The following is a 24,948-nucleotide window of genomic DNA, read 5'->3' as shown; positions in this document are numbered from 1 at the left end:
GGCTGGCCAGCACCGCACGGCCGAGCCGCACGGCCTGCGGCTGATCGAGGCGTCCTGCCCGCAGGGCAGCCCGCCGGACGGCCGCGGAAGTGAGCCGCACGGCCTGCGGCTGGCGGCCGTGGAAGTGAGCCGCACGGCCTGCGGCTGGCAGCCGTGTAGCCTATGCAGGCCGCGGCCATGTAGCCGCAGAGCGCCATAAGCCGCAGAGCGCCATGTAGCCGCAGAGCGCCATGTAGCCGCAGAGCGCCATGTAGCCGCAAAGCGATAGCCACAGAGCGCCATGTAGCTGCAAACGCCATAAGCCGCAGAGCGCCATAAGCCGCAGAGCGCCATAGGCCGCAAACAGCCATGTAGCCGCAGAGCACCATATAACTGCAGGCAGCCATGTAGTCGACCGCCATGTAGCCGTCGACCGCCATGTAGCCGCCGACCGCCATGTCGCCGCCGACCGCCATATAGCCGCCGACCACCATATAGCCGCCGACCGCCATATAGCCGCAGGCCCCCGCCGCTCACACAATCACCTTCACCGACAGCCACGGCAGGTGCCACGTCCGGCCCGCCAGCAGCCCCCCCAGCCGCTCGTGCACGGCCGTCGCGGTCGTGTTGGCCAGATCGCTCGTCGCGAACGCGCCCGCCGTCGCCGGCACCGTCGGCCCGCCAAACAGGCTCCGCAGCCAGGCCATGCCAAACACCGCCCGCCCGGCAAGCACCTCGTAGACCACGTCCGACTGCGCGGCCAGCTCCGCCGGCAGCCCCAGCCGCGGCTCGAACACGCGTCCGTAGTTCAGGTCAATGAAGCAGTAGTTCCCCAGCGCGCACCGATCCGCCAGGAAACACGTCGTCGACAGCAGCGCTACCAGCAGCAGCGAGCAGTACACGCTGTCGTCAGATTCGCCCGCCCCCGACTTACCACGGCCGGTACAGCACAAAAAGCGAGAGCAGAAACACGGCCAGAAACTCGGGCGACGCGCCCGTCGTCGGCATGATGAGCACCAGCAGGAAATACCGCAGGCAGTACATGGTGGCCGCGCTGCGTGGAGCTGCGGATCGGCCGGCGCGGCGGCTGGATATGGTGCGGCTCATAGTTACCCGGCCTTCACGGCCGTGCGGCTCAGGCCCGCGCCGGCCCGCAGCCGGCCGGCCGGCGGCCGGCGTGGCCCGGCCAGGGCTGGGCCGCGCGGCCGGGCCCATCCGTAGCGCCGTGCGCGGCGCGACCGCGTGCGCAGACCGGTCGCGCTGTCTTTTGGTGGCCGGCGAAGAATTTTTGCTTCCACCACACAACCTTCCACCGATCGTCCATCCAGGCATTCATCATCGGCACCAGGCCGGCAACGCAGGATCACGGACGAAACACGAGAATCAGACTGCAGCTCGAGCACAGATAGCATCACAGCCACGATTGATTGCACGCGACAGGCCAAGGATCGGATATGTCGAATCCAAACGCGAAAGCAAGGATAGATCTGCTCTCGCTGATCAAGCCTGCCGGCGGCGGGTCCGCGCCATCGAGCGGGGCCAGCACGCCGTCGGCCGGCGGGTCGGCGTCGCCGGTAGGCGCGAGCGAGCCCGAGAACGAGGCGGCCGGTGAGGCGGCCAAGCCGCGGTTCACGTACGTGAACCCTTTCTTCAGCCTGGAGTCGTCGTCGCCGGTGTCGCGATTCAAGAACAACAAGACCGAGTCACTGGACGGGCTGAGCGACAGCGGATCGGCGGGCGCGAGCGCGACGCCGAGCGTGGCGGCGAGCACGGCGCCGAGCCCGGCCGCGGACGCAGCGCGGCTGCTGGCGGAGCTGCGCGTGACGCCGGCTGAGCCGGCGGCGCCGGTGGCAGCGGCGCCGGCGGCGCCGGCGGCTGCCGGGCCGCCGGCCGCCGGCCGCCGCGTGCCGCTGGGCGCGCTGGCGGTCTCGCTGCCGGCGGCGGCCGGCGCCGACGGCGAGTTTGGAGACGACGCGTGCATCCCGATCGCCAACTTTGCGCACCCGCCGTACGAGCACGACCGCAGCGTGCTGGCGGCCGACACGAGCTACATCGCGTACCCGGTGTCGGCCGGCCAGATCCGGGTGATCAGCCAGGCGGACGGGTCGTACACGGTCCTGACCGGGCACGAGGAGTCGCGGATCATCAGCCTGGCCTTCGCGCCGTCGTCGACCGGCACGTCGCTGCTGGTGTCGACCACCGAGTCGAGCGAGATCATCGCGTGGGAACTGCTCACGCGCGCGTTCGTCAAGTTCCCCAACCAGAACCAGTACCGCAAGCTGCTCAAGATCGAGAAGATGCCGCCGAACTCGGAGCACTTCCCCAAGTCGGTCGTGCACTGGTCGGCGATCCCCGACACGCTCGGCGTGACCATCGGCAAGCGCGTGTGCCTGTTCCCGCTCAGCTTCAACAACTTCACGGACGTCAAGCGGTCGTACCTGACCAACAACCTGGCCGAGAAGGCGTCTGCGTGCGAGAGCACGACCGCGATCAAGGACTTTTGCGTGTCGGCGGACGGCACGGTCGTGGCCGCGCTCGACAAGCGCCACGCGGCCGTCTTCTGGGACGCCACCGCGGTCGCCGCGGTCGACGGCGACGACGCGTCGGCCGCCAAGCCGCTGATCAAGGACCTCGTGCTCGGCCTGCCCAACCGCGACGACACCGCGTACTCGTCCATCTTCCTGGTGGACGCGCCCGAGACGTACAAGACGCCGGCGCCGAAGCGGTTCGCGCTGCTGGGCTACAACCAGAACCGGTCGTTCCAGCTCGTGCACCTGGCGTCGCGCGCGCTTGTGAACGAGTTCCATCTGCCGGCGTCCGACAAGACCCCGGTGAGCTTCGTCGAGTACTTTGCGAGCGCGGCCATCGTCGTGCTCTCGGACGCGGCCGAGGACAAGTTCTACTTTGTGCACGTCGCGTTCCCGCCGGTCGAGCCCGGCCAGACGGGCAGCCAGGCCGAGTACGTGCGCGCACTCAAGCCGCTGCCGGCGGGCGCGGCTGCGCCGGCCGTTGCGGCGGGCGTGGACTACGTCAGCACGTACACGTTCGGCGGCGACCGCACCGTGATCTCGTTCACCCTGCTCGAGCCGACGAGCGTGCCGGACGTGCTTTTTGACATCTACGTCGGCCACAGCAAGGGCGCGACCATCATCTCGGTCAAGAACACGGACGTGGCGCTGGGCGCGTGGGCGCTGGCGGCGGACTGGCCCGGTCTGGCGACCAAGGCCCTGGACAAGCCGCTGTTCGACGAGCCCAAGGGCGACGACAAGGCCAAGGGCAAGGACGCCGGCGAGCGCCAGGTCCCGATCCGCAAGCACATCATCAGCCCGTTCACGACGCTGAAGGCGCAGAAGGCCAAGAAGCTGGCGGCGTCGGCCGCGGCGTCGCCGGCCGTGTCGACGCCGACGTCGACGTCGCCGTCGTCGCCGGCGCCGGCCGACGACGAGCCTGCCAAGGACAAGGAGCCAAAGGAGCCTGCCAAGCAGATCATGTCCATCCTGACGGCCAAGCCGTCGTCGCCGCTGTCGGCGGCGCCGGTGACGGCGCCCGAGCCCGCGCCGGCGGCCGTTCCTGCGCCGGCGCCGCTGGCGCCGGCCCCGGACGCGCCCGTCGACACCGACGACACCAAGGACCGCAAGCCGGCGACCCAGAAGAAGAAGAAGGAGATCCTGACGCGCAAGACGGACAGTGCCAAGCGCGACAATCTGCTGGCGGACCTGTTCAAGCCCGCGGAGACCGCCGGTGCCGCTCCGGCGGCGCCGGCGCCGGCGGCCGCCGCGGCCGCGTCGCCCGCGTCGCCCGCGTCGCCCGTCGACCTCGGCAGCCAGGACATGGTCCGCACGATCTCCGAGTCCATCGGCGACGTCATCCGCCAGAACATCTACCCCTCGCTCGAGGCCACGCTGCAGTCGTACATCGACCGGTCGCTGCAGAAGTCGTTCGCCCGGGACGAGCTCGTCTCGTCGCTGTCCCGCGAGATCTCGCGCAACATCGCCGGCGAGGTCGCCGCGGCCACCAAGAAGGCCATCGCCCAGGTCGAGCGCGCGTCCGCCGAGGCCATGATGCGCCACTCGGCGGCCATGGACGCCAAGCTCAACCAGGCGCTCGCCCAGCTCGGCCAGGTGTCGCAGCAGGAGGCCAAGATCGACATGCTGCTCAACCAGGTCAACATCCTGTCGGCCGAGGTGCAGAGCCTGCGGTCGGCCGCGGTCAACGGCGGCGCCGAGGCGCCGCCCAAGTCCGAGGCCGACGTGCTCAAGCACCTTCTCTCGACCGGCCAGTGCGAGGACGCGCTGTCGCTGTGGATCGCGTCCAAGCAGAAGGAGGACCTCTTTGCCGTGCTGATGCTCTTCGACGCCAACACCGTCTGCCGCTCGGCCAGCCCGATGCTGCTGCTGTCGATCATCGCCGCGTGCTCCAACTCGCTGCTCGACCACATCTCGCACAAGCTGCTCTGGGTCGAGGCCGCGCTCAACCACCTGGACCTCTCGGAGAAGTATGTCAAGGAGTTTGCGCCCAAGGTCCTGCCGGTGGTCATCAACAACATCTCTCAGGCCTTTGACAAGCTGGCCGACGTCAACCCGCGCGACGCGTCGCTGCGCAAGCTGCCCATCGTCGAGCACAAGATCACGATGCTGCTGTCGAGCATCTAGGGCCGCGCGCCAATTTTGTATGATACGGTGTAGTCTAGAGTCCACGAGCTATGTTTGTCATCGGGGGTTTTCGTTTCTGTGTTCTTGGGTTTCTGGGTTTTCTTGTTACGCGCGCACAGGACCGCGTCTGCGCGCCCACGACGGTATGGTCCGGCGCCGGCGCTCGGTGCGCTGGGCCGCGAAAAGCACTACGACATCCGGCATCTGCTCGCTGCTCGACAGCGCCCGGTTTTTTTCTCTTGTTACTTTTGTGTTTACGAACGTGCCTGTAAAGTACTTGTGCGGACGGTGCCTCTGCGACTAGACACCAAAAGATCGATTGCTTTTTTACGACGGGCGTAGGCGGGCGGTGAGCCGCGCGGGGTGCGGCGCGGTGCGCCGCGCAGCGTGCGGCGCGGCCAGCCGCACGCCGTGCGGCGGCGCGCCGCCGGCCGCGCCGCGCGCTGCCGCACTTGTGCCACATCGCGTCCGCCGCCGCGCGGCGAAAAAATTTCAGCGCGCCTTACCCGGCCGCCGTCTTTGTTCTCGCTGTGCCGCACAGCGCTTGCGGCCACCACACCGAACGTCCATTCTTCGTCAGACGACACGAAACGCTTAAGGGCAGACGAGAGCCGCACTGAACGTGCCAGAAGTTTCCAGGTTTGAGCCATCACCATCACCAAGACTGCGAAATGGCTGAATACATCGGAAGCCGGATTTCGCTTCTGTCAAACAGTGACATCCGGTAGGTGGCAGGAACACAGATCGGCGGCCGGCAGGCCGACCGGACGGCTCCGGCGGTCGGCGGCGGTCGGCGGCGGTCGGCGGCGGCCGGGCCGCGCGGTCCGGCGCCGCCTTGCCGCGCGCGCGCGCACGAGCTCGACAGCACTGACGAGCAGATATGTCGGCGTCCTGCACGAGGTCAACTCGGAGAACTCAACGGTTTCGCTCGAGCAGGTCCGCTCGTATGGCACCGAGGGCCGGCGCGGCAACCCCGCGGACGAGATCCCGGCGTCGGGTAGGTGGCCGGCGCGACGGCGCTGACGGCAGACACGGTCTACGACTACATCGTCTTCCGCGGATCGGACGTGAAGGACCTGGCAATTGAGGAGCAGCCCGCGCCGCCAGCCAAGCAGGCGATCCCGAACGATCCCGCGATCCTGCAGGTACGTGGCCGCCCCCGGCGGTGCTGACCGCCAGAGCTCGAGCGGACCCGGCGGCGCGCCCGCGCAGTACCCGCAGCAGCAGCCGCCCAAGGGCTACATGCCGCCGTACTACATGCAGCAGCAGTACATGCCGTACCAGCAGGGCCCTGGCGGCATGCCGCCGTACATGAACCCGATGATGCCGCCGCCGCCGCAGATGCCCGACGGATCGTACGCGATGCCGCCGCCGCCGGAGCTGCCGCCGGTGAGCGAGCCCGCGCCGGTGTCGCGTGCGGACGCGCCCGCCGCGCCGTGGTCGGCCGTTGCGCCGGCCGTGCCGGCCGTGCACAAGCCGCGCGCGCCGCAGCCGGCCATGCCGGTCGCGCCGGCCGTGCCGGCCGTGCCGGCGCAGCCGCCGCGCGCCGCGGACGACGAGTCCCGCGGCGGCCGGCCCGCCGGCAACCGCCGCAACGCGCCCAAGCTCAACGTGCCCGCAAGCGACTTTGACTTTGCCGAGAGCAACGCCAAGTTCAACAAGGACGACATCCAGAAGCCCGACGAGGCCGCGCCGGAGGACCCCGACGGCGACGCGTTCTACAACAAGTCGAGCTCGTTCTTCGACAACATCTCGTGCGGCACGCGCGAGCGCCTCGAGCCCAGGCCCGAGAAGCCCACCGGCACCGGCTCGCGCCAGGAGGAGCGCAAGCTCAACATGGAGACGTTCGGCCAGGCCAGCGTCGACACCGGCCGGTACCGCGGCCGCGGCCGTGGCCGTGGCCGCGGCGGCTACGGCCGCGGCGGCCGCGGCGGCGGCGGCTTCCAGCGCAACTACAACAACAGCGGTCGGTTTCCGCAGCAGCAGCAGCAGGCTTAGACGTTTGATTGATTGTATACTGTTCAGTTTCCTTGGATTGTCTTGACTTTATTTTTCTTGTTGGATATTAAGCTTGTACAGGCGTTTTGCTTTCCGACGTACCATCAGATAAAAGTTATGCGTTTACGAGATAGGCATTGTACTTGAATAATACATTTGGTGGCTGGAGCGAGCCGCACGGCGTGCGGCGGGCTCGGTCCGCCGCACGGCGCGCGGCGGCGCCGCACGCCGTCCGGGTAATGCACGCTCGTCCCCAGCCGCACCCGCTGCGGCTCTCGCACCTCACCACCATGGCCGTCCAGACAGAGCCCGCCGTTCCGCCGCCCGCCGCGCTGCCGCCGCTCCGATCCGTCGGCCGCTCGCTCGAGGTGCCGCCCCTCCGGCTGTACTGCCACGTCACAATCGTCGACGGCGGGCTGGCCGCCGGCAGCGCCGAGTCCGCGACCGCGCCGCTGTTTGTCTACGTGACGTCGTCCGAGGGCTCCACGCCGGCCCTGGGCGAGTTTGTGTACGCGCTGCCCGGCCGGGCTGGCGCGGCGCCGATCTCGACCACCCTGATCGGCGGCAAGAGCGCGCAGCTGGCCGAGTCCAACGAGTTCGCCAAGCGGCTGGCCACGCTGCTCGCCCGCCGCCACGGCGTGCCCGTCTACGCGGCCGCCGCCGTCATGGACTCGCTCGACCAGCTCCAGGCGAGCCGGGCGGTGGCCGAGTTCGTCGCCGAGACGTACGCGTGAGTGTATATAGATGCATTACTTGGTAATCAAAAATCCCTGAATATCATTACAAGCCTGTCCAGTCTATGCATTTGAACCAATAACTTTTCTTCGGCCGCGTGGAGCGCGGCCAGCTCGGCCTTCTCGCTGGGCGACAGGTAGACCTCGGCGGCCTTGCTCTCCTCGCGCTGGAGTTTGTTGGTGAGGGTCTGGCAGCGGGCGCGCTCCTCGAGGATGCGCTGGAAGGTGCGCGACATGGTCTTGAGCACGTCCTGCAGGATGAGCGCGTAGGCCTGCTGGGGCTTGTGGTACCACAGGTAGTAGGTGCGGCTGGGGGCGCGGTCGTTGCCCTTGGGGACCTCCTGCAGGTCGAAGCAGCCGATCTCGTGGAGGCCGGCGAGGTGGGCGCGGATGTCCTTGGGCTGGAGCAGGGCGATCTGGCCGAGCAGCTTCTCGTCGACGCGGCCGAGGTCGCGGACGATGCGGAGCAGGCGGCAGGCGACGGTGCCGAAGCGGCGCTCGACGATGCGCTCGTACTCGAGGCGGCGCAGGCTGTCGGCGAGGGCGACAAAGTCGACGGCCCACTCGCCGCCGCCCTTGCCGCCGGCGCGGCGGAGCAGGCCGAGCTTGGACTCGGCCAGGAGCTCGAGGTGCCGGTTGATGAGCTCGAGGCGGGACTCGGGCGCGCGCCGGTTGTCGTCGCTGTCGGCGGAGGAGTCGTCGGTGCCGGAGGCCGAGGCCGAGTCGGAGCCGGACGCGGTCGAGTCGGACGAGTCGGCGTGCTTGCGGCGCTTGGCGTGGCGGCCGTGCGAGGCCGAGCGCGAGCGCGACTTGCGCTTGCGCGACGTGGCCGCGAAGACGGCCAGGTCGATGGCCGGGTCGAGGTGGCGCGAGACGTCGAGCGTGGTCACGACGGCCTCGTCGGCGGGCTGCGCGCAGCGCTTGAGCTGCGGCTCCAGACAGCCCAACAGCTGCTGGTACACGGCCGCGGTGACGGCGCCGATGCGCGCCCGCGCCAGCGCGACCGCCTCGCGGTTGCGCAGCAGCACGAGGAACTTGGCGTAGCTGACTGCGAGCACGGCGTCGGCGCGCACGCTGGCGCGCTCGCCGCCGCGCGCCAGCGCGGCGTCCGGCGCCGGCGCCCGCCGCAGCCGGTCGAACTCGGCCTGGGCCTCGGCGTGCGCGGCGGCCTCGCGCTTGGCCTCCGACACCAGCTTGGACCGCGGCACGGCCGCCAGCTGCCGCCGGAAGATCTGGCCGTAGACGTCCGCGTCGGGGAAGAACCGGTGGCGCTCGAGCGGCTCGAGCAGGCCGCGCCGCACGAGCGCCAGCAGCGCCGCGGCCGCGGCCGCGGCCTCGTCGCCGCTGTGCGCGCCCAGGAAGTCCGCCACGCGCACGTGGCCGTGCAGCAGCACGTTCTTGACAATCCCGTTTGCCGGCGTCTCGGGCAGCAGCTCCGTCGCGTACGCGACCACCAGCCCGTTGCGGACGATGTTGTAGATGTGCTCGGCCGACGCCACGTAGTGCACCGTGCCGGCCTCGGCCCAGAACAGCACGAACCGGTTCTGGACGAGCGGCACGAGCGCGCGCTGCACCGTCGGCCCGGCGAGCTTGCTCTGCCGCGCGATCTGCGCGACCGTGAGCCGGCCGTGCTTGAACAGCGTCTCGGCCACCGTCTGGCGTCAGCGCGCCCGATCCGAGACTTACCGCGGCCGCCCGCCCGTACAGGTGCCTGAGGAGCGTCACGCTCACGTCGATGTCGTACTGCCGTCAGCGCGCCCGGGTGTCCACGTACCTGCGACATTGCTGCTGGTGGTGCCGTCGCGGGCAAAATTTTTTTGGCGACTGCGCCGTCACGTGCGCGCCTCACGGCGTGCGGCGCGCACGTGACGTGACTGCCGCAGGCGCACCATCGACGAGCCGCGAAGGCACGCCTGGCGCCGCACGCGTGGGGCAGTGCGCTATATGGCGATATGAGCTGCGCTGTTGCGCTTGGTCGCCTGCACGGCGGCTACATGGCGGCGGCTGTATGGCGATCCGCGGCTATATGTTGTGCTTGGGCGTATGCACTGCGGCTGTATTGTGCGTGTGGCCAGAGGTGGTGCACGGCGGCTATATGCTGTGTGGCCAGAGCACGCGCTGCGGCGCTGTGTGGCTATATGCTGCGCTTTGGCATACTGCACGGCGGCTATATGCTGTGCTGCGGTACATAGCGCGCGGCGGCCATATGCTGTGTGTAGCCAGAGCCCGCGCTGCGGCTATATGGTGCACGGCGGCTCTATGCTGTGTGGGCAGAGCCCGCGCTGCGACGCTGCGCTTGGCCATATGCTGCGCGGCGGCTACATGCTGCGCTTGGCCATACTGCACGGCGGTTATATGCCGTGCTGCCGCTACATGGTGCACGGCCAGAGCCCGCGCTGTGCTGCTGCCCTGGGCGATATGCTGCCTGGCCATATATTGCGTAGCGGCTATATGCTACCTGCGGTTATATGCTGTGTGGCCAGAGCCCGCGCTGCGGCGCTGCGCTTGGCCATACTGCGCGGCGGCTACATGCTGCGTGTGGCCATATACTGCATGGCGGCTATATGCTGTGCTGCGGCTACATGGTGCACGGCGGTTATATTCTGTGTGGCCAGAGCCCGCGCTTGGCCATAGTGCGCGGCGGCTACATGCTGCGTATGGCCATATACTGCGCGGCGGCTATATGCTGTGCTGTGGCTGCATAGTGCACGGCGGCTATATGCTATGTGGCCAGAGCCCACGCGACGGCCCTGCGCTGGGCGATATGCTGTGCTGCGGCTACATGGTGCAGGGCGCCTATATGCTGTGTGGCCAGAGCACGCGCTTGGCCGTAAGCTGCGCTTGGCCATGCTGTGCTGCGGCTACATAGTGCACGGCGGCTATATGCTGTGCTGCGGTACATAGCGCGCGGCGGCTACATGCTGTGTGGCCAGAGCCCGCGCGGCGGCCATACCCTGCGCTGTGGCCATACCCTACGCTGCCGCTACGTACGCTTGGCCAGATCCTGCGCCTGTGCGGCGCGGCCGGCCGGAGCCAGGTGGGTGACACCACTGCCTGACAGCCACAATGTCACCCACATCAAGGGACCAATGAGCGACGGGCGCAGTGAAAAACCGTGGCCGCTGATTGGCCCAATCGCTCGACCTCCGTGGCCGCGACCGCGGCAGCTCCGTCGGCAACCGGCCGCGGCAGCCGTCGTCGGCGCGCAGCAGTGCGCGGTCGCGCCAGCGGCCGGGCGCAGGGCCAGCGTGGCCGGGGTCCGGGCGAGGCCGGGCTGGCCGGCCGGCGTGTCTGCGCGCCGCACGGCAGCCAGCGCCCGCGGAACAGCGCCCGCCGCGCCGGCGCCGCCGGGCGCGGCCCCGGCGGCCTCCGGGCGGCCTCCGGACGCGCGCCGGGCCCGGCCGGGCGCGCGCCGGCTGCCGCGGGCAGGGCGGGCGGGCCGGTGGGGTCACGTGACGGGGGTACCCGGCGGGCGACGGGGCGCTCACGATGAAAAGGATTTTTTTCGCTCGCCGTAGACGGCAGACCTGCTTCCTACCTCACCCGGTACAAATTTTTTCCACCCCGTCGGCAGCCCCGGTCATCAGCAATTGGCCTTGAGCAGTCTCGAGTGGAGTCGGCTTGTGAGCATCTTTCCAGACAGCAATCCAGTGATTCGCGATGATTGGTTCGTCATCCCGGTGGGCGCAGACGCGATTGGCGGCTGCGACCGTGGCCCGCGGCGCGCGCGGGCTCGCCACGGCGTCCGTCGAGGGCGTCAAGGTGGCGGCGATCGAGAACGGCGCGGCCACGACGACGGTGTCGTTCGTGGCCCGCGCGGGCTCCCGGTACCAGACGTCGCCCGGCGCGGCGCACGCTCTCGAGCGGTTTGCGTTCCAGGTACGTCGAGCGCGGGGCGCGCTGACAGCAGTCCACGGCGGCGCGGTCGGGCCTGCGGCTCACGCGTGAGGCCGAGCTGCTTGGCGGCCAGCTGTCGAGCACGCTCAGCCGCGAGCACATCGTGCTGACGGCCAAATTCCTGCCCGAGGACCTGCCGTACTTTGTCGCCGCGCTGTCGGACGTCTTTGCGCGGCCGACGCTGTCGCGTAAGTGGGCGCCGGGGACGAGCTGACGCCAGGCCACGAGTTCGCCGAGATCATCCAGCCGCTGCTGAAGCTGGACGCGGCCGCGGCCGCGGCCCAGCCCGCCTACGTGGCCGAGGAGCTCGCCTTTGAGACCGCGTTCCGCAGCGGCCTGGGCGCGCCGCTCCTGGCCGCGCCCGTCGACGGCGTCACGCCGGAGGCCGTCGCCGCGCACGCCGCCAGCGCCTACACCAAGGCCAACCTGGCCGTCGTCGCCTCGGGCGCCGCGCTCGCCGACCTCACCGCGCTCCTGGGCGAGAGCCTCCAGGGCGCCGCCGCCGGCTCCGCCCTCGCGCCCGCCAGCAAGTACTACGGCGGCGAGGCCCGCCTGCGCTCGGCCGCCGGCAACGCCCTCGTCTTCGGCTACGCCGCGCCGGCGTCGGCCGACGCCGCCGTCCTCGCCGCCGTCCTCGGCGGCGCGTCGTCCATCAAGTGGTCGGCCGGCACGTCGCTGCTCGGCAGCGCCTTCGGCGGCGCCGCCACGGCCAAGTACTCGGCCTTCGCCGACACCGGCTTCCTCTCGGTCGCCGTCGGCGGCGCGCCCGCCGACATCAAGGCCACCGCCGCCGGCGCGGTCCAGCTCGTCAAGGCGCTGGCCACGGGCTCGCTCAACGACGCCGCCGTCTCGGCCGCCGTCGCCAAGGCCAAGTTCGCCGCCGCCGCCGAGCTCGACTCGTCCGCCGGCCTGGTCTCCATCGGCGCGTCCCTCCTGGACGCCGCGCCCGCTCTCTCTGCATTCGACGCCGTCACGGTCGACTCGGTGGTGGCGGCCGCCAAGGCCGTGCTCGCCTCCAAGCCCACCGTGGCCGCCGTCGGCAAGACGACCGAGCTGCCCTACGCTGACGAGCTCGGTCTGTAGGCTGAAAAGCACGTCCGCAATATATCCTTTATCGCCTAGAGTCGCCGGCCACGCTCAGCGCCGGGAAGAACGCGTGCACGCCGTCGCGCCGCGCGGCCACGCGGCCGCCGTCGGCCGCGGCCGCGGCCGCGATCCCGATCCGCAGCCCGACGCACGAGCGCAGCAGCGTGCGCACGGTGGCGCGCGCGCGCTCCGCCACAGGCCCCTGCGCCACGTCCGCCGCCGGCAGCTCCAGCCACCGCTCCGCCAGCGCCTTCGCGTCCGCCGCGGCCGCGCCCGCCGCCCGCAGCAGCGTCGCGGCCGGGTAGTTGCGCGCCAGGGCCCCGCCGCTGTCCGCGTAGTACTCGTACGTCGGCAGCTCCGGCACGCCCACGGTCGAGAACGGCTTGAGCCGCAGGCCGAACTGCAGCTCGCCCGTCGTGAACGAGTCCCGCGGCCCCGCCAGCAGCCCGCCCGCGGCCAGCGCCGCCAGCAGGTGCACGTACGCGTGGCAGAGCTCCTTGTACAGCGTCACGCGCACCTGCAGCGCGCCCAGCCGCCGCAGCGTCTGCCGCAGCCCGTCCACGGCCGCCGGCCGCCGCCGCCCGCCCCGCCGCGCGGCCTCGGCCTCGAGCGCGCCGGCCGCGACCGCGTGCATGCGGTCCAGGTGCGCCGCGTGCGTGCCCAGCAGGTAGTCGCCGTACCAGTACATCAGCGGCCACTCCCACGGCGCGTAGATGTCGAGCCGCACGCCCAGCAGCACCACCAGCCACATGAGCTCCAGCTTGGCCGAGTACACGTACGACGACAGCGGCAGCGCGCGCAGCGGGCCGCGGGCCGTGCGCACCGCCGGGTCCGCCGCCGCAAAGTCCTCCTCGAGCACCTCGGCCAGCACCTGCAGCGAGTCCCACTGCAGCACGGCGTAGGCCAGGTTCTGCCGCAGCCGCGGCGGGTTCATGCACAGGTACGAGAACAGCGACTCGTACGCGGCCTCGAGCGAGGTCAGGCAGTCGGCGACCTGCGCGGCGAGCGCGGCGTCGGCCGGCGCGCGCAGGTCGTACGCCGGCCGCGCCACGAGCTCGACGTCGGCCACGACCAGGTCGCGCAGCCGCGCGCGCCCGAGCACGGTGCGCCCGCTGAAGACGGTGCGCTAGGTCAGCGCGTCCGCGCGCGTACTTACGTGCAGCGACGCGCGCACGAGCGGCGTCGGCGTCGGCGACGCGAGCGCAAAGTCCACGAAGAAGGCCTGATCAGCGCGGCGCCGGCGCAACTCACCTGCAGCTCCGCCAGCGTCTGCGCGCCGTGCACCGTGAGCATGTGCTCGTACTGCGTGCACAGCCGGCCGAGCGCGGTCTGCGCGGCGGCGAAATCGAGCGACGCCGCCGGCCGCGACGGCGCGCCGCAGTTGATCCGGCCCTGCACGGCCGCCGAGAACGCGCCGGGCACGGTCGCGGCCGTGCGCGTGGCCGCCACGTCCGGCAGGAGCGTGCGCACCGCCGCGAGCGCGCCCGCGGCGTCGCCGGCGTCGTCCGTGGTCAGCGCGTGCAGCAGCAGCCGCTGCGTCTGCAGCCGCCAGCGCAGCCCGTCGTGGCCGGCCTGCGCGGCCCACGCCTCGGCGTCGCGGACGACGGCGCCCACGGCCGCCGCGGACACGTCCTCCAGCAGGTCGAACCCGAAGTTGGCCACCACGATGTCCTCGTCCATGAAGAGCTCGTTGCACTGCATCCGCACCCGGCACACGTCCGTGGTCTTGACCACCGCGAGCACGAACGCGCGCAGCGCGACGTGCACGGCCGCGCCGGCGTCGTCGCCGCTGGCGGCGGCCAGCGCGGCGGCGTCGATGCCGCCGCCGCCCAGCACGGCGGCGTCGATGCCGCCGCCGCCCGCGTACGCCGTCAGCAGCTGCTCCACGTAGATGCACGTCAGCACGGTCTGCGCGAGCGCGCCGCCGCCCAGCCACGCCATCAGCTGCGCCTGCAGCTCGTCCATCACGCCCGCGACGGCGGCCGCCGGCCGCGCGGCGCCTGTGTCAAAGTCGGCGTCGCCCGACCGCAGGTCCAGCAGGCCCGTGTCCAGGCGGTCGTTGGTCATCTGCGTCAGCGCGCCCGCCGCCGCCGTACCTCGAGCGCGTTGATCGCGTGCACCAGCTGGAAGCTGTCGGCCTTGGCCAGCCGGCCGGTGCCGATTGCTGCCGTCAGTTGAGCCCGTGCCGGCCGTACCGCTTGCTTTGGCCCGAAACGCGGCCGTCACGTCCGTGAAACCGGCGGCCGGCGGCCGGCGCGCGCCGGCCGGGCCGCCCGCTGGCTCGGCGGCCGGCTCGGCGGCCGGCTCGAGCGCCAGCCCGCCCACGCGGGCGGCCAGCAGGCCGGATCCGTGCGTGTCGTGGCCGGTCATTGTGTGTGGGAGTCTGGGAGTGACACTACGAGTTTACTTTACGGTGCAGGTACAGACAACGGTTCAATTGAGCTATCTAGTGCTTACGCCGAGGTCTCGGTCTTGGCGAGGTCCTTGTACTCGCCCTCTGTTCTGTCAGCCGGGTCGACCCGGTACTTACGCTTGCCGTTCTCCCACTTGGCGGCGCGGATCTCGAGGGTCTCGCGGCGCTCGGCGATGATGCGCTTGTCCTCCTTGAGGGCACGGCGGGTGGCGCGGGCCGCGATGGCGGCGTAGCGGTTGTAGCTGCGGGTCAGCACGATGAACGGAAAGGAACGGCGGAGGCTGCGGCGGAGGGCTGCGGACGGCTGCGGAGGACGACCGCGAGCGGCCGGCCGCGGATGCAGCACGGCTGCGGCATGGCGCGGGTGGCCGCGGACGGCGCCGATGGCTGGCGCCCGCGATGGCGCTGCAGTCGATGGCGCTGCAGTCGATGGCGCTGCAATCGATGGCACGCAATCGATGGCACCGCAATCGATGGCACCGCAATCGACGACGACAGCCGGCGACTGCGCCCTGCCGCCACCACAGAACCGCACGCGCCGGCGCGAGGCGAGCCGTGCCGCTGGCCGAGGGCCCCACGCCCTCGTCCGCTGCTGTGCTGGCGGCGCTGCTGGCGGCCGCCATCCGTGCGACCTGGCCGTTCTGCCGCCGCTGCCGCCGCTGCCACCGCGAGGCCGCAGCCCATCCAGCACCGCCCATTGACTGCTGCCGCCCACCGTCGTTCAATCCAACTTACGTGAGGCCAGCTTCTCTCCAGAAAGTCATCTTGATGTCGGTTCGTCGATTGTTTGCGAGTGTGGAAAAAAAAAAGAAGCCAAATCCCAGGCCCCAGCCAATCACAGCCCACGCCCGGCTTCCAGGCCGCTCTGTCCCGAGCGCCCAATCCGCTCCCGCGTCACTGTGTAACGTGAGCCGCACGGCGTGCGGCGCCCTCTGGCGAGCCTCCGGCGGCGACTCCGTCGAGGGTAGCTGCCTGCGGCAGGGCCTGCGAGGGCACGGCCGCCTCCCGCAGGGCGCACCCTCGACGGAGTCGCCGCCGGAGGCTCGTAGCAGCGGCATTGTGCGCGGCGGCGGCTATATGCTCAGCTGTTGGCGTGGCGCCCGCGGGGGGCGCCGCCGCCGGGCGGGGGGGGGGGGGGGGGGGGGGGGGGGGGGGGCGGGGGGGGGGGCGCCCCCCGCCCCCCCGCGCGCCCCCCCCCCCCCCGGCCCCCCCCGCCGGAGGCTCGTAGCAGCGGCATTGTGCGCGGCGGCGGCTATATGCTCAGCTGTTGGCGTGCCTCCGGCGGCGACTCCGTCGAGGGTGGCTGCCTTCGGCAGGCCGGCGAGGGCCTGGCTGCCCGCAGGGCGCATCCCCGACGGAGTCGCCGCCGGAGGCTCGTAGCAGCCGCATTGGCTGCGGCGGCGGCTATATGCTCGGCGGCCGCCGCGGAGTCGCAGCGGCTGTTGCGAGCCTCCGGCGGCGACTCCGTCGAGGGTGGCTGCCTTCGGCAGGGTCTGCGAGGGCACAGCCGCCGCCCGCAGGGCGCACCCTCGACGGAGTCGCCGCCGGAGGCTCGTGGCAGCCGCATTGTGTGCGGCGGCGGCTATATGCTCGGCGGCCGCCGCAGAGCCGCAGCCGCCGTTGGCGTGCCTCCGGCAGGGCCTGCGAGGGCACGGCCGCCGCCCGCAGGGCGCACCCCCGACGGAGTCGCCGCCGGAGGCTCGTAGCAGCCGGCTACGTGCGGCGGGCACCTGAGCCGCAGTGTGTGCGGCGCGGAGTGCGCCGCACGGTGTGCGGCGGCGCGACTCACGTGCGGAGGCGTGCGCCGCACAGGCTGCGGCGCGCATCAAATTTTTGCGCCGACTTGCGCCAGCGACACCCCGACCCCGCGGATCAACCAGCTCGCCCGTGCCCCTGTGGATGCGGCTGCCAGCAGTTTGCTCTGTTCTGATCTCTCCCGCGCGCACTGCGTGGATCCGCTCGTCTCTCTCCCCGGCGTTCGCCGACCGCATTTTGATCCCCCGGCCGACGCAGAGCGCCGCGCGCACAATGGCGACTTCCCGCACCAAGCAGCCCGAGTGGCGCGATCCCGCGGCCACGGCGGGCGCGGCCGAGCCGCGGCTGCGGCTATACAACTCGCTGACGCGGACCAAGACGGAGTTCGTGCCGATCGAGGGCCGCAAGGTGACCTGGTACTGCTGCGGCCCGACGACGTACGACTGGTCGCACATGGGCCACGCGCGGTAAGTGGGCGGGCGGCGGCGCTGACGGCAGTAACTACGTGTCGACGGACATCATCCGGCGCGTGCTGCGCGACTACTTTGGCTACGACGTCTTCTTCGTCCAGAACGTGACGGACATCGACGACAAGATCATCCTGCGCGCGCGCCAGGGCTACCTGCTGGCGCAGTACCGGGCGGCGAACGCGGCGGTGACGCCCGAGCTGACGGCCAAGGTGGCCGCGGCCTGGACGGCGTACGCGGGCGCGCACCTGCCGGCCGCGCCGGCGGAGCCGGGCGCGTTTGCGGCGTGGGCGGCCGGCGTGGACACGGCCGAGGCCGGGCGGGCGGACCCCAAGTTCGCGATGCACTTTGGCGCGCTGCGCGAGGCCGCGGCGGCGCTGGCGGCGCCGGCCGACGGCGCCGCGCTGGTGGACGCGGCCGCGAGCGTGCTGGCGCCGGTGCTCGACGCCGAGGGCGGCGCCGGCGTCAACGACCCGGCGATCTTCGCCGACCTGCCGGCGTACTGGGAGGCGCGGTTCGACGAGGACATGCAGCTGCTGAACGTGCTGCCGCCCACGGTGACGACGCGCGTGTCCGAGTACGTGCCCGAGATCGTGGCCTTTGTCGAGCAGATGGCGGCCAACGGGTACGCGTACGCGGCCGAGGGCTCGGTCTACTTCGACACGGCCGCGTTCGAGGCCGGCGGCCGGCACGCGTACGCCAAGCTCCAGCCGTGGAACCGCGGCCAGAAGGACCTCATCGACGAGGGCGAGGGCTCGCTGGCCCGCGCCGCCGGCGGCAAGAAGTCGCTCAACGACTTTGCGCTCTGGAAGGCGTCCAAGGCCGGCGAGCCCGCGTGGGACTCGCCGTGGGGCAAGGGCCGCCCGGGCTGGCACATCGAGTGCTCGGTCATGGCCTCGGCCGTGCTGGGCTCCAACATCGACATCCACACCGGCGGCATCGACCTCGCGTTCCCGCACCACGACAACGAGCTGGCCCAGTCCGAGGCCTACCACGACTGCCCGCAGTGGGTCAACTACTTCCTGCACATGGGCCACCTGCACATCGAGGGCCACAAGATGTCCAAGTCGCTCAAGAACTTCATGACCATCCGCGAGGCGCTGGCCAAGAACTCGGCCCGCCAGCTGCGCCTGGCGCTCGCGCTCCAGCAGTGGAACGCCAACTTCGACTTCAAGGAGTCGCTGCTGGCCGAGGTCAAGACCCTCGAGAGCTCGTTCTCGAACTTCTTCACCGTCGTGCGCGCGCTGGCCGTCGACCAGGCCGCCAGCGTCAAGCAGGGCCGCCGCGTGCCGCAGCCGTTCGGCCCGGCCGAGCGCCAGCTCGTCGCCGACCTCGACCGCGCGCGCGCCGCGGTCCACGCCGCGCTGTGCGACAACGTCGCCACGCCGGCCGCGCTGCAGGCGCTCGCCGACCTGGTCGGCCGCGCCAACGTCTACATCTCGGCCGCGCGCGCCGCGGCCAGCGTCTCGCTGCTGGCCGAGACCGCGCGCTACGTGACGCGCATCCTCGAGACCTTTGGCTTCGAGGCCCACCCCGACAGGCTGGGCTGGGCCGCCGCCGTGGCTGCCGACGCCGCCGCGGGCTCCAAGGAGGAGACCGTCATGCCGTACGTCCAGGTGCTCTCGCGCCTGCGCGACACGGTCCGCAAGCAGGCCATCGCCAAGGCCCCGTACGCCTCCATTCTGCTCGAGTGCGACCGCGTCCGCGACGTCGACCTCGTCGACCTGGGCATCTCGCTCGACGACCGCGACGGCGACCTCGGCGCCCTCGTCAAGTTCGTCGACAAGGCCGAGCTGCTCCGCCAGCGCGCCGAGAAGGAAGACAAGGAGCGCGTCAAGGCCGAGCGCAAGCAAAAGGCCAAGGACGAGGAGGCCCGCAAGCTCCGCGAGCGTCTGGAGAAGGGCAAGACCGACCCCAAGCTCATGTTCCGCACGCCCGAGTACTCGGCCTGGGACGACGCGGGCCTGCCCACCGCCGACAAGGACGGCGGCGAGATCGCCAAGAGCAAGGCCAAGAAGCTCAAGAAGGAGTACGACGGCCAGGTGAAGCTGCACGCCGAGTACCTGCGCTCCCTGGAGGCCTAGTCGGATCGTACATAGCGCCCTCGGGCAATACATATTCTGCACAAGCGCCGCACGCTGTGCGGCTCGCCCCGTCAAGCCACATGGGCCCGTGCGGCTGCATGCTGCCGCCTGACGTCATACGTACAGCGCAGCACGGGCTCTGCCTGCACGCATACAGCCGCCGCATATAGCCGCGTGGACGAGCCTCCGGCGGCGACTCCGTCGAGGGTAGCTGCCCTGCGGGCAGGCCGTACTGCCGCGTCCGCCGGCGCGCCTGCCCGCAGGGCAGCCACCCTCGACGGAGTCGCCGCCGGAGGCTCGTCCGCGTGGCTATATGATGCGGCTATATGGCAGCCTCCGGCGGCGACTCCGTCGAGGGTGGCTGCCCTGCGGGCAGGCGCGGCAGGCGCGGCGGGCGTCCCGCGCACGGCCGCAGCACGTCGTCAAAGCCTGTACGGCTGTCGTAATTACGTAGCAACAAAATGGCGGCTCCTAGGCCATGGCGGTGTCGCCGTCCGAGTCCACGCGCGGCGTCGCAGCGTCCGAGGCGGCCGGCGACGCGGCCGGCGCGTCGAGGGACCCGGGACTGGCGCCCTCGAGCTTGACCACAGGCTCGTCGCCCGGCCGCCGGCGGCCGAACCGGTCGCACCAGACCTCGGCGCGGTCGAGGGTGTCGTCGACAATGTTCATGACGCCGCGCAGCATGTCCAGGGACTCGGTCGCAAAGAGCAGGATGCGGGTGGCGTGCTCGGGGTCGTCGGTGGCGTCGGTGGCGCCGGTGGCGGTCGAGCCCACGGAGCCCGTGGACGAGGCCGACATGGTCCGGCGGTGGCGGGGCGCGTCCATCTGGGACGACGCGGCGGCCCAGCGCGAGGGCAGCCGCAGCAGGTAGCCGCGCACGTGGGAGCGGGCCGGCTCGGGCAGCGCCGCGCCCGCGTAGGTCGAGACCACGGTGACGACCTTGCGGATCGTGGCCACGATCTCGGCCTTGAGCTCGGACACGGACGTGCGCTCGGCGCCGACCGCGGTCTCCTTGCGCAGCTCGATCAGCTCCTGCAGCCGCTCGATGGTGCGTCCCAGGTGCGTGTTGGCCAGCTTCAGGCACTGCAGGCAGTACCGCAGGCTCTTGAGCGACTCGTCCGACATGGCCGCGCCCAGGCCGGACGCGCCCACCAGCATGCTGTGCCAGCGGTACGGCCGCGCGCGCGGGCCCATGTACGCGTTCGCGCGCAGGCCGTACTCGCGGTCCGGCCCGCGCTTGGGCGCCGGCGCCGGCGCCTTCTTCTCCAGCCGGTCCAGCTGCCGCAGCGCAAACTCCTCCAGCGGCTCGAACTTGCGCACCACCGGCCGCGCCACGCTCTCCACCATCTCCGCGCCGTACTTGAACCCGCGCGAGTACGACTTGCCGGACTCGTACGCCCGCACGGCCGACGACACCAGCGGGTAGTGCGACATCCGGCTCAGCAGCTCGCTGCCCGCCGGCCGCGCCTCCGCCTCGCTCTGCTCGCACCGCAGGTCCTCCAGCGCCTCCGCCGCCAGCCGCACGTCCGGGTCGTCCATGCTCACGCCCGACGTGTACGACATCGTGTCGTCGTCCTCCACGGCCGAGCTCGCGCCCGTGTCCACCGTGCTCGCCGGCGTCGAGTACGCCGTGGACGCGCTGGCGTCGTAGAACCCGTCCACCGACTCGAGCGCGTCCGCGAACGGCTCCGCGCGCTCGTCCTCCATCGGCGCGCACAGCGACTGTATCGACAGCCGGCTGCCGCTGCGCTCCCGCTGCCGCTCCATGGGGCTGTGGCCTGCTGCCGTCGCCGCGGCCGCTGCTGCTGGCGGCTGCCTGCCGGACGATCTGCCGCTGCCTGGACGGTCCAGGGTGTTGCACGAGCGCTGGCGTTCGCGCTGGTCAATGCTGATGCACGGGTGCTGTCTGCTGGCTCCGTTGCCTGGCTGTCTGCCTGGCTGTGCGTGCCTCTGTGCGGCGATTGTTTGATAGCCGGTTGGGGTCAACCCTGAACGTGCAAAAAAGCCCCGCGACCAGCCGAAAGAGGACGGCGCGCGGCGCGACGGATGTGCCACAAGGCGCGGCCCGCCGCTGCCGCACTTGTGCGTCACGTGCTCGCCGCTTTTTTTCCCGCTCTCCGCCAGGCACGCCGCAGACGACCCGGTGAGTAGCCTGGCGGCGCGCTGCGGCCGCCGCGGCGGGCCGGCTGCCGCCGCCGCCTGTGCGCGCGTCCGCGCCGCCGCCGCGCCCCCGTCCGCTTGCGCTGACCGCAGAAATGGCCCAGCAAAGTCTCAAGAGCGCGCTGGCATCCGTCGGCCGCCTCTTTGCGGACGTCAACGCGGTCCACACGCGGGCGGCGCTCGCTGCGACCGCCCTGGACGAGCAGCAGCCGCTGCGGGTCGCCCGTGAGTACGTGCGCGGCCGCGCTGACCCCAGTGATCGCGTTCCAGACGGACCGGACGCGTACCAAGCGGGTACTCGACAACGTCGTCGTGCTCGACACAGGCGTGCCGCTGGCCCAGGTCGGCGCCAGCGAGCGGCTGTGGCAGCAGGGCGTTCGTGCGCGCGGCCTCGGCAAGGACACGCTTGTGCGGTAAGCGGATTGGGCGGCGGCGCTGACGGCAGCCACGGCCTGTACGCCGAAACCATCCACAACGCGGCCCAGACGGTCACGGCGCCGTCCGAGTTTCTGGCGCGGCACCGGCTCGAGCTGGTCGAGTCGTTCGCGCGGCCGCAGACGCCGGGCGATCTGATTGCGCCGTGCCACCTGAACGTGTTCGTGGCCGACTCCGTGGCCGCGTTTGCCCAGCCGCTGCCGCCAGCGCTGGTGCCGGCCGTGCGGGTCGCCGACGCGGCCGTGGCCGACGGCGCGGCCGGCGCGGCCGCCGGTGTGGTGGTCGTGTCGTCGGCCGTGGCCGAGCGCGCGCAGGCCGAGGCCGGGTCGGACTGGCAGCTGGCGTCCGGGTACGAGCGGCTGCGCGAGCGCCTCGTGGACCGCGCCGGCGTCGCGCGCGCGCTGGTCGAGTCGGTGGCCGACACGTGCGACGCGCAGGTCGCCGAAACGCGCGCGTTCGTGGCCGCCGGCGGCGGCGACATCCGGGCGCTGCGCGAATCGTGGGCGGCCGGGGCCCACGCCGAGCTGCAGGGCGCGTCCGCGGCGGCGCTGGACGCGTTCGAGCGGCGCGCGGCGTGGTGGCGGCTGTACTTTGCGGCCGACGACCTGGTCGTGCACGGCGAGCGGCTGGCAGCCGCGATTCTGCCGGCCGCGGACCGGTCGCTGGCGTTCGCGCTCGGCCGGCTGCACGCGCTGCCGTTCGAGCGCACGTCCTACACGCTGCCGGCGGCCGCAGCCGCGCCGCCGTCGGCCGAGTCGAGCATCGCGCGCGCCCAGGTCGCCGTCCGGACGGAGCTGGTGCCGGCGCTGGCCGCGGCCGCCCAGCGGCTGCTGGTGGCCACGCTGCTGCAGACGCAGCTCCCCGTCGCCGCGGTCGCGTTCGGCGGCTGGTGCTACATGCACTACTCGGCGTACGCCATGGCCGCCGTCGGCCTCCTCGGCGTCGTCGTCGGCCTCCGGCGGCTGCAGGCCGCGTGGCTGGCCGAGCTCGGGCGGTTCAAGGCCGCCGTCGGCGAGCGCGCGGCCGCCGCGGTCGACGAGGCCGAGGCCGAGCTCTACAACGTCTTTGAGCGGCGCACGGCCGGCGCGGCCGGCGCGCTCGCCGCGCAGGCCGCCGCCGCGGCCGCGCTGCGGAATGTACATAAGTGAGACGGACTCGATTACTATCAGACGGGCTTCACGGCAGCCGCACGGTGTAGTCGTCGCCGCTCTGGGTGATGTAGCGCACCCAGGGCAGGGACGGGTACTGCAGCTTGGGCTCGATGATCTTGAGGTAGCGCACCTGGATGCCCGAGGTGGTGAAGTACGGGATCTCGAACTTGACCGAGATCGGGCGCTTCTTGCGGTCGGGGTCGGCCTCCTTCACGGACGGCAGGCCGAGCTCGGCGCGCATGGCGAACTCCTTGCCGCCGCCAAAGTGCTTGATCTTCCAGACAATGCCGGCGCGCTCGGGCGCGTAGTGCACGGAGCCGATGGCGGCCTTGAACCGCGGCGTGTCGGCGTCGTCCGGCACCGGGATGAAGATCTCGACGTTGTTCGCCGTCGACCGGCGCTTGAACTGCGCCTTGGCCTTCACCGCGTACTCCACGCGCGAGCCCGAGTGCGTCTGCACGGCCGACTCGACCCAGATCAGCGGCTTGACCTGGGTGTTGAGCCGGTACGACATGAGCTCGAACTCGCCGTCGGGCGGGATGAACGAGATCGTGCGGTCGTTCTCGAAGCGCGACAGGCGCACGCACTGGTGGAACTTGACGTCCTCCATCTCGATGGACTTGCCGCGCGACGCCCGGCCCGCGTTCTCGAACATGACCTTGTCGTTCACGCCCAGGCGCAGCTCGGGCATGCCCGAGAGGTAGCACTTGAGCTTGATCGAGCCCAGGATCTCGCTCCGCAGCACCGTGCCCGTCGACGACACCAGCAGGTTCACCGACTCGATCACGTCCAGGAAGACCTCGTTCTTGCGGTACCGGATGCCGTCCGACCGCCACGACACCGCGTTCGTCACCGCGATCGGCGGCCGCGCCTGCACCTCCAGCTTGTGCGACTCCTGCGTGATGTACTCCTGCAGGATCTTGGTCTCCGTCGTCTGCGGGTACCCAAAGTCCATCAGCTCGTCCAGCAGCTCGTAGATGACCACAAAGTTGTCGCGGATCGACTCCTCCTCGAGCTCCTTGAAGTACTCGGTCAGCACCTTCACCACCCGGTGCAGGAACAGCAGGATCTCGGCCGCGTTCGAGTTGCGCTTCGTCAGTGCCAGCAGGTACAGGTTGCTGTGCCGGATGTACAGGTACTGCCGTCAGCGCGCCCGCGCGTCCACTCACGTTGATGCCTTCGTGCGAGAAGCACGGCGGCACGATCGACGACTCCTCCTCGGCCTCCAGCAGGAGTATCGGGAACTTGTCCACCGCCGACATGGGCACGTCGCCCCGGTAGTTGCGCGACAGCAGCGGCTTGCCCTTGACGTCCAGGAAGAAGATTGCCGACGCCATCGTGGTTGTTGCGGGAGAAGCTCCGTGGGTCCGTCCCCGTCTATGTCTATCGCAATCCGAATCTATCGGCTGCGGCGGCTGCTAGCAAACCTGAGCGGCCCGGGCCAGAGTCTGTGCCTGGCGATTGAGTGTCCGGTGCGGTGGGGACAATGGCGGACAAACAAGAGCGGACGTGCTGCTTGGCTGCGTTTTGAGAGCGTGCGTCCACGTACTTAGGCGTTCGCAGCAGCCGACCACGCCGAATTTTTTTCGCGAACGCGCTCGCTGGATGCAGAGCACAGCGCAGGCGGACTGCTGAGGTAGGTGATGGGCTTGCGGCCTGGATGGACGGCTGGTGGGGGCGATGGATGGCACTGCGACGACGGCAGCGGGCGGCTGTGCGACGTGCGGCGTGCGGCTCAAACCGGCGGCCCGTGGCCGGATGGCTGGCCGGCGCGCCTGCCCGAAGGGCAGCTACCCTCGACGGGCCGTGCGGCGATGGCGGACGCTGCGATATAGCCGCATATAGCCGCACCGACGAGCTGGCGGCGGCGACTGCGCTGCGGCGGCTGCTGAGCGGGCAGCTGCGTTGCGGACGGAGATGATCTGCCCATAGGCAGCTCGCCCGACGCAGCGGCCGCCGGAGGCCGATCGGCCGAACGAGAGCCTGCCGGGCGCGCACGGCGCTCTGCGGCTACATGCTTATGCCGGGCGGCGACGGCGGCAGGTGTGCGGCTACATGCGGCTATATGGCAGCCTCCGGCGGCGACTCCGTCGGGGTAGCTGCCCTTCGGGCAGGCGCGCCGGCGGACACAGCAATA

At 71.0% G+C, this 24,948-nt stretch overlaps 12 protein-coding genes across 12 annotated transcripts; 6 read left to right on the top strand and 6 right to left on the bottom strand.

The window, feature by feature from the left end:
• Positions 1-261: 261 nt before the first annotated feature.
• Positions 262-1,023, bottom strand: V1510DRAFT_437844 (uncharacterized protein; the record flags this gene model as incomplete). Its single annotated transcript, XM_066935585.1, has 2 exons — positions 262-882; positions 914-1,023. The coding sequence occupies 2 exons, from the start codon at positions 1,021-1,023 to the stop codon at positions 513-515; spliced, it is 480 nt and encodes a 159-aa protein (XP_066787768.1). The 3' UTR covers positions 262-512.
• Positions 1,024-1,285: 262 nt separating this feature from the next.
• On the top strand, positions 1,286-4,961 carry V1510DRAFT_431334 (uncharacterized protein). The gene has a single exon (XM_066935428.1). The coding sequence runs from the start codon at positions 1,434-1,436 to the stop codon at positions 4,629-4,631; it is 3,198 nt and encodes a 1,065-aa protein (XP_066787767.1). The 5' UTR covers positions 1,286-1,433; the 3' UTR covers positions 4,632-4,961.
• A 139-nt stretch (positions 4,962-5,100) lies between these two features.
• V1510DRAFT_431333 (Scd6-like Sm domain-containing protein) lies at positions 5,101-6,819 on the top strand. Its single transcript, XM_066935427.1, has 4 exons — positions 5,101-5,355; positions 5,510-5,628; positions 5,661-5,776; positions 5,811-6,819. Exons 1-4 carry the CDS (start codon positions 5,303-5,305, stop codon positions 6,627-6,629), a joined length of 1,107 nt encoding a protein of 368 aa, XP_066787766.1. The 5' UTR covers positions 5,101-5,302; the 3' UTR covers positions 6,630-6,819.
• Positions 6,820-6,914: 95 nt separating this feature from the next.
• On the top strand, positions 6,915-7,446 carry V1510DRAFT_420472 (uncharacterized protein). Its single transcript, XM_066934453.1, has one exon. The coding sequence runs from the start codon at positions 6,920-6,922 to the stop codon at positions 7,361-7,363; it is 444 nt and encodes a 147-aa protein (XP_066787765.1). The 5' UTR covers positions 6,915-6,919; the 3' UTR covers positions 7,364-7,446.
• Positions 7,390-9,146, bottom strand: V1510DRAFT_404234 (RNA polymerase III subunit RPC82-domain-containing protein; the record flags this gene model as incomplete). Its single annotated transcript, XM_066932220.1, has 4 exons — positions 7,390-7,399; positions 7,448-9,018; positions 9,050-9,106; positions 9,138-9,146. The coding sequence occupies 4 exons, from the start codon at positions 9,144-9,146 to the stop codon at positions 7,390-7,392; spliced, it is 1,647 nt and encodes a 548-aa protein (XP_066787764.1).
• A 1,794-nt stretch (positions 9,147-10,940) lies between these two features.
• On the top strand, positions 10,941-12,357 carry V1510DRAFT_214142 (Metalloenzyme, LuxS/M16 peptidase-like protein). Its single transcript, XM_066930466.1, has 3 exons — positions 10,941-11,242; positions 11,274-11,448; positions 11,481-12,357. Exons 1-3 carry the CDS (start codon positions 11,024-11,026, stop codon positions 12,341-12,343), a joined length of 1,257 nt encoding a protein of 418 aa, XP_066787763.1. The 5' UTR covers positions 10,941-11,023; the 3' UTR covers positions 12,344-12,357.
• On the bottom strand, positions 12,346-14,719 carry V1510DRAFT_381186 (Mak10 subunit, NatC N-terminal acetyltransferase-domain-containing protein; the record flags this gene model as incomplete). Its single annotated transcript, XM_066931641.1, has 6 exons — positions 12,346-13,472; positions 13,503-13,568; positions 13,598-14,176; positions 14,207-14,413; positions 14,443-14,510; positions 14,542-14,719. The coding sequence occupies 6 exons, from the start codon at positions 14,714-14,716 to the stop codon at positions 12,372-12,374; spliced, it is 2,196 nt and encodes a 731-aa protein (XP_066787762.1). The 3' UTR covers positions 12,346-12,371.
• Positions 14,720-14,766: 47 nt separating this feature from the next.
• Positions 14,767-15,570, bottom strand: V1510DRAFT_420464 (protein stunted). The gene is made up of 3 exons (XM_066934452.1): positions 15,495-15,570; positions 14,877-15,001; positions 14,767-14,843 (listed from the first exon to the last, which is right to left on the bottom strand). Exons 1-3 carry the CDS (start codon positions 15,521-15,523, stop codon positions 14,800-14,802), a joined length of 198 nt encoding a protein of 65 aa, XP_066787761.1. The 5' UTR covers positions 15,524-15,570; the 3' UTR covers positions 14,767-14,799.
• A 1,217-nt stretch (positions 15,571-16,787) lies between these two features.
• On the top strand, positions 16,788-19,065 carry V1510DRAFT_426839 (cysteinyl-tRNA synthetase; the record flags this gene model as incomplete). The annotated part of the gene is made up of 2 exons (XM_066935182.1): positions 16,788-16,981; positions 17,013-19,065. 2 exons carry the CDS (start codon positions 16,788-16,790, stop codon positions 19,063-19,065), a joined length of 2,247 nt encoding a protein of 748 aa, XP_066787760.1.
• Positions 19,066-19,486: 421 nt separating this feature from the next.
• On the bottom strand, positions 19,487-20,313 carry V1510DRAFT_420460 (uncharacterized protein). Its single transcript, XM_066934451.1, has one exon. The coding sequence runs from the start codon at positions 20,257-20,259 to the stop codon at positions 19,537-19,539; it is 723 nt and encodes a 240-aa protein (XP_066787759.1). The 5' UTR covers positions 20,260-20,313; the 3' UTR covers positions 19,487-19,536.
• Positions 20,314-21,320: 1,007 nt separating this feature from the next.
• V1510DRAFT_368124 (uncharacterized protein) lies at positions 21,321-22,808 on the top strand (the record flags this gene model as incomplete). Its single annotated transcript, XM_066931345.1, has 3 exons — positions 21,321-21,450; positions 21,482-21,638; positions 21,671-22,808. 3 exons carry the CDS (start codon positions 21,321-21,323, stop codon positions 22,806-22,808), a joined length of 1,425 nt encoding a protein of 474 aa, XP_066787758.1.
• Positions 22,802-24,575, bottom strand: V1510DRAFT_420456 (Mu homology domain-containing protein). Its single transcript, XM_066934450.1, has 2 exons — positions 23,981-24,575; positions 22,802-23,949 (listed from the first exon to the last, which is right to left on the bottom strand). The coding sequence occupies exons 1-2, from the start codon at positions 24,146-24,148 to the stop codon at positions 22,837-22,839; spliced, it is 1,281 nt and encodes a 426-aa protein (XP_066787757.1). The 5' UTR covers positions 24,149-24,575; the 3' UTR covers positions 22,802-22,836.
• Between the last annotated feature and the right edge of the window lie 373 nt (positions 24,576-24,948).

The sequence above is a fragment of the Dipodascopsis tothii genome (assembly GCF_038497935.1).
Source record: "Dipodascopsis tothii strain CBS 759.85 unplaced genomic scaffold V1510scaffold_25, whole genome shotgun sequence".
Lineage (NCBI taxonomy): Eukaryota > Fungi > Ascomycota > Lipomycetes > Lipomycetales > Lipomycetaceae > Neoaidaea > Neoaidaea tothii.
Note: the sequence above shows the minus strand (reverse complement) of the source record. Positions and strands in the feature narration are given on the sequence as shown.